The 9,788-nt window shown below is 55.5% G+C and overlaps 1 protein-coding gene across 1 annotated transcript; it reads left to right on the top strand.

Annotated features, from left to right (window-relative positions):
* The first annotated feature begins 2,945 nt into the window (after nucleotides 1–2,945).
* Nucleotides 2,946–7,749, top strand: LOC112204787 (protein unc-93 homolog B1-like). The gene is made up of 3 exons (XM_054677473.2): nucleotides 2,946–3,258; nucleotides 5,041–5,159; nucleotides 6,996–7,749. Exons 1-3 carry the CDS (start codon nucleotides 3,033–3,035, stop codon nucleotides 7,305–7,307), a joined length of 657 nt encoding a protein of 218 aa, XP_054533448.2. The 5' UTR covers nucleotides 2,946–3,032; the 3' UTR covers nucleotides 7,308–7,749.
* Nucleotides 7,750–9,788: the final 2,039 nt, after the last annotated feature.

Consider the following 9,788-nt stretch of genomic DNA (forward strand, 5'->3'; position numbering starts at 1 on the left):
CTCACTGTTGTTTCTCCATACTTTGTCTCTGTGTCTTATTTCTTTTCTCAGTCTCTCATCCCACCCGACTAGAAATACCCACAGGTGTGGAGGGACGGGCCACCCCTTCAAGTGAGTGCTGAGGGACGGTCGGGAGCCTTGTTTTGTTTCCTCCTCAGGACAAACAGGAGAGTGCGCTGGGCAGATGGGAGGAGACCAATGTGCAAACTATCCGCTCAGCAGAGTGTGGAGTTTCTGTTCCTGGTTGTGCTGGGGGTCTCAGAAATCTACTTCAAAATTTTGCTTTCCTCCCCAACTGGTTGTCCTTTTCATAGACATCTCACCCACGATAGCAGGGAATGAGTCCCTCTAAACTATTCCTTTAGGAATAGTAAGAGCCAGCCCCTCTTCCTACCCTGGATTTTAGGACCCCCATCGCTGGGGGGTGAGGCACCCCCCGCGATGCCGGGAGTAAGAGCCAGCCCCTCTTCCCCCCCTGGTTTTTAGGATCCGCAGTGGACTCACAGCCTGTTTACCACATTGTGAGTAATATCATCTCCCCTCTGGAAATAATGAACTATTTCACAGACGGGTGTACACCCGTCTGTATTCGGAGTAATATCATCCTCGTCCTCCCTGAATATTAAGAACAGTATCACAGGGGTGTTTCTACTCCCTGCGATATTGGGTATCATATCCTCCTCTCCCACGTTGCAATTAGAGACAATATCAGTGGGGGCGTGTCCACCTTCTGTGATATTTAAAGTTATATCATCCTCTTCCCTCCACGATTATGGGAACAATATCCCTGGGGGGTGTACACTTTCTGCGATATATGTAGTCATATCACCCCCTCCGCCTTGGAATATTACGAAGGACCATCTCACACGGGGGTGTATACTTCCTGCGATATTGGGAGTAATATCAACCTCTCGGCCTCTTAATATGAGGAAGAATATCACAGGGTGGGTGTACACCTCCTGCTCTATTATGGGGAGTCATATCTATCTATTATGGGGAGTAATATCATCCTCTCCCTTTCAGGATATTAATAACAATATCACAGGCTGGGTGAACACAGCCTAAGATACTGGAATTATTGTCACCCTCTCCCCCTCGGGATACTAGGAACAATATCACAGAAGAGGTGTACACTCCCTGCGATATTGGGAGTAATATACGCTTCTTCCGTGAATATTAGGAGCAATATCACCGGGTGGCTGTACATTGATTGCTGTGTTGGCAGTCATGTCATACTCCACCCGCTGGATATTAGGATCAGTGTCACAGGGTGAGTGTACACCTACTGCGATATGAAAACTAATATCATGCTCTCCATCCCTGGATATTAGGAACAATATCACAGGTAGGTGTACACCCCCTGCGGTATTAGGAGTAACAATATTATGAATTATTAAACATCAGTCTCATTAATGATTATCAATGGTAATATTAATTAATAGTATAACGTTATTAGTCATTAATGATTATTTTAAAGATATGATTATGCATGATTAAAATTAATTCTTACTATTAATGCCATTTAAAAATATATTAGTTATTAATATTAATATTAATCATTGTTTTATTACCAACATCACTTATGATGCATTTAAGTAACATTAATTACTGATATTATTATTCTATTATTAATATTGATGTTGCTATTATTAATTGTAATCATTAATATTTTTAATCCACATTAAGTTTTACTGTCTCCACTGTAGTTATTAATATCGATGATTACTATTAATTGTTATTATATTTATTAATATTAATAATTAATAAAACTGTTCCCAATATCCGTGGGGGAGAAGATATGTCTCCCAATATCACAGAAAGTGTACACCCCTCTATGATGTTACTCCTAATAGCCAGGGGGTAGAGGATGACATTATGGAAATTATCGCAGTGGGTGTACATCCCTTCGGTCATGTTGTTCCTAATATCCTGTGTGGGAGCGGATGTTACGACTCCCAAAATCGCAGTGGGCGGAGACCTCCCCCGTGATACTGTTCCGAACATCCAAAGGTGGAGAGGATGATATTTCTTCCAATTTCGCCGGGGGTGCACACCACCCCTGTGGTATTGATCCTAATATCCAGGGGGCAAGAGGATGATATTAGTCTGAATATTGCAGGAGGTGTACACTCCCTAGGGTTATTGTTCCTAATATCCAGGGACAGAGAGGATGATATCACTCCCAATATAGCAGGGGGTGTACACCCCTTGTGTGACATTGTTCCTAATAGGCAGCGGGGGAGAGGAAGATATCACCCCCAATATCGCAGAGGGTGTACACACCCTTGTGACATTGTTCCTTCTATCCTGGGAGGGAGAGGAAGATACTAGCCGCAATGTCGCAGGGGCTGTACACGCCGACTGTGATATTGTTCCGAATATCTGGAAAGGGAGAAAATGATGTTACTTCCAATATCGCAGGGGGCGTACATGCTTCTGAGATATTGTTTCTTAGGTTCAGGGGGAGAGGATGATATTACTGCCAATATCGCAGGGGTTGTACATACCTCCTGCGATGCGGGGAGTAAGAGCCAGCCCCTCTTCCCCCCCTGGCTCTTAGGACCCCCATCGCAGGGGGGTGAGGCACCCCCCGCGATGCGGGGAGTAAGACCCAGCCCCTCTTCCCCCCTGGCTCTTAGGACCCCCATCGCAGGGGGCTGAGGCACCCCCCGCGATGCGGGGAGTAAGAGCCAGTCCCTCTTCCCCCCCTGGCTCTTAGGAACCCCATCGCAGGGGGTTGAGGTACCCCCCGCCATGCGGGGAGTAAGAGCCAGTCCCTCTTCCCCCACTGGCTCTTAGGACCCCCATCGCAGGGGGGTGAGGCACCCCCGTGATGCGGGGAGTAAGAGCCAGCCCCTCTTTCCCTCCCTGGCTCTTAGGACCCCCATCGCAGGGGGGTGAGGCACCCCCCGCCATGCGGGGAGGGCTGAGACTGGGGTCTGGGCTGTTCCGGACTTCAACACTCACCCCTTGTCCCCACGCAGGGCTATGGCGTGTGCTCGGTGGTGCTGGAGCGGCTGGCTTACCTCCTCATGGCTTACAGCCTGGGCGCCTCAGTCGCCTCACTCCTAGGCCTGCTGGGCTTGTGGCTGCCACGCCCGGTGCCCCTCATGGCTGGAGCAGGGGTGCACCTGCTGCTCACCTTCATCCTCTTTTTCTGGGCCCCTGTGCCTCGGGTCCTTCAACACAGCTGGGTCCTCTGTGTGGCAGCTGCCCTTTGGGGTGTGGGCAGCACCCTGAACAAGACTGGACTCAGCAGTGAGTATAGCTGTGGGCACTGGGGGGGTGGGGCAGGGGGCTTTATGGCTATCTGTGGGTGGTTGGCTAGACATAGACATCCCAGGGACAGATATGGGGTCCCATGGTCACATAGGGTCCTGTGGACATGGCAGAGGCCGGTGGGGCTTCCTGTGGACACTGCAGGGGTGGAAGGGAAGTCTCATGGACACACTGGGGGCAGATGGGTAGGGCGTGGACACCCTGGAGACAGGTGTGGGGGTTCCACGCCATGGACATTCCATTAATACCCCAGGGCGGGCACAGGGCCCCATCAACACTGGAGGGTCAGTGTGAAATCTCGTGGCTACACGGGGCAGGTGTGGGGCTCTGTGGACACCCCTTAGGGACAGTGTGAAAAACACATCAGGGATTCTCCCTTTTCATACCAGGGGACAGGGCTTACCCTGGCATTGTTTTCATGTCACTTGGAGCAGATGTTTTGGTCTCTGCCTCACGGAGCATGTGGTAGGAGCAAGTGGCCTGTTGTACGTCCATGGCATAGATACAGACATGGGCCTTTGTATAGAGAGGAGCAGGCCTGCAGCCCCAACCCAGTCTGCTCAGTACCAGAGTCCAGGCCTCAGTTCTGGGCTGCTGGGGAACAGGGCTCTGTTTGCAGAAGGCAGCAGTGGGCCCATGTTCAGCTCCAGGATGTTCCCTGCCCACAGATGGGCACACGCAGTGACACACAGCTAGCACACATGGGCACAGTCCTGCGGGGCATCCATGTCAGTGTCTGTTCTGATGGGCCAAAGCTATGAACAGTTTTGAACGTCATCCTTGGGGGTGTGGGGTGGCAGAGGTCATGCCTGCTGCTGGCAGGGCAGAGGCTGACTGGGTGTCTCTGCCTGTAGCAGGGGCTGAAGCCTCATACTGCACCACAGTCTCTTGGCCGTTTTGCTCAAGGATAGCCAATTCTGGGCAGAGTCCAACCTGGGTATCTTGGACCCATGTTGTGCCCTGTCTGGTCATGGCATCCCCTCTGCCCAGCTCCATATCCCATCTCCACAGGTGAACCCTGGGGGATCCTTGTCTCTTCATAGCAGCACTGTGGGGGTAAAGTCACCCTGCAGGGCCCCAAGACAGGAGTGTTCATGTCCTGAGTGCCTGGTGAAGGTGTTTATAGTGGCCCCTATGATTTGGCAGGTGCCATGCCCTCTTTCTCACTTTAGAACTTCAGAACACAGCACACAATAGGCATAAGCTCATCTCAGCATTGGGAAAAGCAGCTCTGGGGAGTTAAGTACCCAAATCACCCACGGAGCCAACATTACAGTCCTGAGAATGAGTGTGCATCTTCTGACTCCCAATCCATTACTCTTGTTGCCCACCCTGGGAGGACTCACTGGAAAGGAAGCCCCCCTCTCCATGCTTAGCTTCAGGTTTGATTTGCAGAGTTGGCAGCTGCAAACAGTTCGATCTCTCTAGTCCCGGCTGAGGAGGAGAAACAGCGCCTGCAAGCTTGCCACTGCACACCTGGGGTTGGGGACAGGACATGACTAAGCACAGAGCTTTCTTCTTTTGAGGCCACGCATGTGGTGCGGAGCGGGACCACCTGCATCCACACAGCCCGGCGCACCTGCTCCTACTTCTGCTTAGCGTGTGAGCAGTGTGAGGACCGGCTCACAGCACTTTCTGGGCGCTCTCTGGTCCCGGGCTGGGACACATACAGGGCTTAGTAAAGTTCGTAGATGGTAGCTAGGCAGCCCCAGGCCCCAGGTGACACCTCTCCCCTGTCTGCCCTGTACTGCCTGCCTGCAGCACTCCTGGGAATCTTGTACGAAGACAAGGAGAGACAGGACTTCATCTTCACCATCTACCACTGGTGGCAGGCTGTGGCCATCTTCACCGTGTACCTGGGCTCGAGCCTGCACATGAAGGTGAGACTGGGCAGGGTTGGGGGCCCCATGCCCAGTGACAGGTACTTCCTTAGCCCCTGCCCTGGCTTCACAGCTTCCTAAACGCCACCCCTTCCCAAGCCAGTCTCTGGGCCAAGGCCCCATTCCTTCAGCCCACTGGGTGGCCCCCAACTCAGCACCTCACTTACTGGCCCACCTCCAGCCAGTCTCAGTTTGCCCATCTCTGAGGGGATTTGTGGGTGCATCACAGCCATCCTGTGGGCTGTTTGGTGTCCTGTTCTCCAGATGTTGGGTCTGTCTCCCTTCATGGCCTGAACGGGAGCAGGCTTCTCATGCTCTGCTCCCAAAAGATGGTGGCTCGGTCTAGCAAGTCCCAGTTGCTAAACATTTTTTAAAAATAGAACTAAAGGCCGGGCGCGGTGGCTCATGCCTGTAATCCCAGCACTTTGGGAGGCCAAGGCGAGTGGATTGCCTGAGGTAGGGAGTTTGAGACCAGCCTGGCCGACATGGTGAAACCTCGTCTCTACTAAAAATACAAAAATTAGCCGGGCATGGTGGCAGGTGCCTGTAATCACAGCTACTTGGGAGGCAGAGGCAGAAGAATTGCTTGAACTGGGAGGCGGAGGTTGCAGTTAGCTGAGACGGGGTCTTTGCACTCCATCCAGCCTAAGCAACAACAGCGAAACTCCGTCTCAAAATAAAAATAAAAATAAAAATAAAAATAGAACTAAAAATAGCAGGGAGTGGGCCGGGAGCAGTGGCTCATGCCTGTAATCGCAGCATTTTGAGACGCTGAGGTGGGTGTATCACCTGAGATCTGGAGTTCGAGACCAGCCTGGGTAACAGGCTGTGAAACCCTGTCTCTACTAAAAACACAAAAATTAGCTGGGCATGGTGGCACGTCCCTGTGATCCCAGCTACTCTGGAGGCTGAGGCACAAGAATGGCTTGAACCTGGGAGATGGAGGTTGCAGTGAGCCAAGATCACGCCACCGCACTTCAGCCTGGAGGACAGAGCGAGACTCTGTCTCCCCAAAAAAAAAAAAAGAAAAAAAAGAAAAAAGAAAAGCAGTGAGTGGGCTGGGCATGGTGGCTCACACCTGTAATCCCAACACTTTGGGAGGCTGAGGCAGGAGGATTGCTTGAGGCCAGGAGTTCAAGACCAGCCTGGGCAACATAGGAGACCCTGTCTCTACAAAAAATTTAAAAATTAGCTGGGCGTGGTGGCGCGTGCCTGTAGTTCCAGCTACTTGGGAGCCTGAGGTGGGAGGATAGCTTGAGCCTGGAAGATTGAGGCTGAAGTGAGCGTGCCACTGCGCTCCAGCAGTGGGTGGGGGAAGGGAGGGAGGGGGCGCGGTGGGGAAATGGAGCGACCGTGTCTGGAAAAAAGAAAAGAGCAGGAAGTATGCATACAGATATGTGTGTATGTACTGAGCTATGGTGTGAAATCATTCCTGACTGCGGGTTATAGTCAAAACCCCATGAAGAGCATCACTACAGCCCACGGGTGTGTCAGGGACACAGTGTTGTGAGCCCTGGGAAGGCAGGGCCTGTGGCCAGCACTTTATCAACACTGGCGCATGCACCCTATGAGGCGAAGGGATTTGTATTGTTCCCTTACAGCGTGGGACACTGAGGTCGCCAGGGGCATGACGACTGTAAGGGACAGTGCTGGATGTGAGCCTCACCTGCAGGAGGCGGTCCAGGAAGCGTGGGTGGAGGGGCTGGAGAAGTTGAGGGCCGCGTGGCCCGGGAGGCTCCCGGAGGAGGGAAGGGCCTATCTCAGCGAGGGGCATAGGCGGGGAAGGTGCGGGGCCAGGCGGCCGCGGGTCCCTGGCATCCCTCTCCTTACGCCCAGGCTAAGCTGGCGGTGCTGCTGGTGACGCTGGTGGCGGCCGCGGTCTCCTACCTGCGGATGGAGCAGAAGCTGCGGCGGGGCGTGGCCCCGCGCCTGCCCCGCATCCCGCGGCCCCAGCACAAGGTGCGCGGTTACCGCTACTTGGAGGAGGACAACTCGGACGAGAGCGACGCGGAGGGCGAGGATAGGGACGGCGCTGAGGAGGAGGCGCCGCCCGCGGGGCCCAGGCCTGGTCCCGAGCAGGCTGGACTCGGCCGCCGGCCCTGCCCGTACGAACAGGCGCAGGGGGGCGACGGGCCGGAGGAGCAGTGAGGGGCCGCCTAGTCCCCGGACTCAGCCTCCCTCCTCGCTGGCCTTAGTTTACCACTTCTTAGGTCGGGGGGACCCCCTCCGAGTCCCGCGCTGTCTTCAAAGGCCCCTGTCTCCCGTCCCCCACGTTGGGGACGCCCCTCCCAGAGCCCGGGTCACCTCCGGGCTTCCGCAGCCCCCTCCAAGGCGGAGTGGAGCCTTGGGAACCCCTCGGCCAAGCACAGCGGTTCGAAAATACAGCTGAACCCAGTGGGCCCTTAGCACGCGCCCCAGCACTGGAGCAGGGTCAGGGTCTTCTTGCGACCCGGCTCCGCTCCAGATCCCCCCAGCTCTCGGCCGCGGACCCGGGCCGCGTGTGAGCGCGCTTTGCACCTCCTATCCCCAGGGTCCGCCGAGAGCCACGATTTTTTACAGAAAATGAGCAATAAAGAGATTTTGTACTGTCCTGACTGGGGAGTCCCAGGCCGTGGGGGACGGAGCGCCCCTGGGATGCACGCCCGGCTGGCCCGGCCTCTGGGCGCGGTGGTGACAGGCCCTGACCTAGGGGGACCGCGGGGTGTGGGGAGTGCTGCGCCCTACTGGGGGTGGGGCGAGGTGTCCATAGGCCCCGCCCACCAGCCCTTCCTCCCTCCTGAGGCCCCGCCCCCCATACCTGCCTGCCTTTGCGAGCCCCAGCCAGGAGAAGGGAGCGGCGGAGCGGCTGGCAGAGACAGAGGAGGGTGTGACGGTGTTGCTGGTCCCCCATGGGTCCAGAGGGCGAGACAGACTCCCGAGGCACACCCTCCAGGTGCCTGTGTAGGCATCCTCGGCCCTCCAGCGACCATCCCCGTGTCGGACAGGGTCCACTTCCGAGCCACGGTGGGGTCACCCTGTGCCCAGTAGGGGCCTTGGAAGTGGTGGTTGGAGGCCAGGTACGCTCAGTTACTACCCTTTCCCGGCTACAGCCTCAGCTGCGATGCCCACGAGAAACAGGCTGGTGGAGGGGCAGACCCCCTACAAGGCCTGAAGGTGCCGTTCCTCCACCCGCTCCTCTTGTGGCCAGAGGAGAGGGACACCCCCGCCATGAAGAGCTCTGAACGGTTGGGTGAGGACAAGTGGGGGCTGTGGGAGGGCCATGGAGCCCCCAGCTGCACCCCAGCAGGCCCGGGGCTGGCCCGCACCATTTCTCACTCTCCACAGCCTCTCTACCCCTGACTTTGGCGAGACCCTCGTCCGTACCTCCAGGCTCCATGCCTGCCTCAGCATCGCTCTATGGATTCTCCCAGCCCTAAACTGGCCCCATCTCTCCTCTCTGCCCTCATGTGAGTTTGGTTCTTGAAGCCTCTAGTGGTCCCTGGGGCCAGACTCTGTGGCCTTGGACAGGGAGTCTCCCATCTGAGCCACAGGTTCCTTCTCTGTTGAGTGTGTGAGGGAACATATTGGAGCCCTTAGTGTGGCGGCTGCAAGCGCCCCAGGCCCTGTAAGAAACACAAAAGGGTGCGGCGGGAGACTTGACATTTTCTAAATCTGGGAGGGAACGCTGCCTGCCTCACGCCGACCTTCAGTGACAAGCAGACTCAGAAGCGGTCCCAAGGTGCCACCGTAACCTGGGTGAAGGCCAGCACTGAGTGCTTCCAGTTCCCCCTCGGCATCTGTAGACTGAGTGTTCTCTGGAGGTGGCTGGCGACATCCTCCAGGCAGGCTCCAGCAAAACCAGTCGGAGTTGGGCGACCTGACGCTGGGATGACTCACCTCTGAATGGAGGGCAAGGTGATATTTGGACGGGTGTGGGCCCCTGGGATGCTGGGCAAACAGGGAGCGGGTGCCTGGATAGTGGGCCTACAGCTCTTCCCAGTTGCAAGTCAATTCCAATGTCCATGGTGCCAAGGAACAGAGGCTCTGATGTTGAGCAGACTTGAAGGTGATCCAGGCACATGGAGTGGCCACTCAGGGGCTTGGCTCCTGGCTGTGCTCTTCCTATCTGGGCATTTCCCATGAGAAGGCTTCACAGGCCACCTGGCTGCTCCTGGCACACGGAGAATGCCCAGATGCTGACATGTGCCAGACAACACATATTTACACCTGATAGGCCACACACATGTAACATGCAAACACATGTGATGGGTATCACCTGTGACAGACACTACATGACAACACACGTGCACACATGATGGGAAACACATATCACAGGCCGTGCGACGGGAAACACACATCACAGGCTGTGCGACGGGAAACACAGCACAGGCAGTGCGACGGGCTCTGGCAGCAAGCTCAGCAGGCTGGCTCTTTTCAAGCAGGAGAAGAGCTCATTGTAAGAGATGACACTGGCGTAGGTGGCACCTCCCCTGTCTCCATCACCCCCGGATAAGGTGACTGGGTGGAGGTTCTGGACCCCTGAGTGGACGAGCAGGTTGTGTCATGGCCTCCGTGTCTGATTGCCACCCTCGCTCCCAAAGCAACTCTGTGATTTTGTCGATCCGCACTGTGGGGATTTTTCTTTTTCTT

The sequence above is a fragment of the Pan troglodytes genome, chromosome 9, assembly GCF_028858775.2.
Source record: "Pan troglodytes isolate AG18354 chromosome 9, NHGRI_mPanTro3-v2.0_pri, whole genome shotgun sequence".
NCBI classification, from domain to species: Eukaryota; Metazoa; Chordata; class Mammalia; order Primates; family Hominidae; genus Pan; species Pan troglodytes.

Bases quoted from the DNA above. Each gene is read 5' to 3' on its own strand.
- LOC112204787 (XM_054677473.2), top strand. From the start codon at position 3,033: ATGGCTTACAGCCTGGGCGCCTCAGTCGCCTCACTCCTAGGCCTGCTG. The intron at 3,259-5,040 runs GTGAGTATAGCT...GCCTGCCTGCAG, and splicing joins GAACAAGACTGGACTCAGCA to CACTCCTGGGAATCTTGTAC. The intron at 5,160-6,995 runs GTGAGACTGGGC...CCTTACGCCCAG, and splicing joins GCTCGAGCCTGCACATGAAG to GCTAAGCTGGCGGTGCTGCT.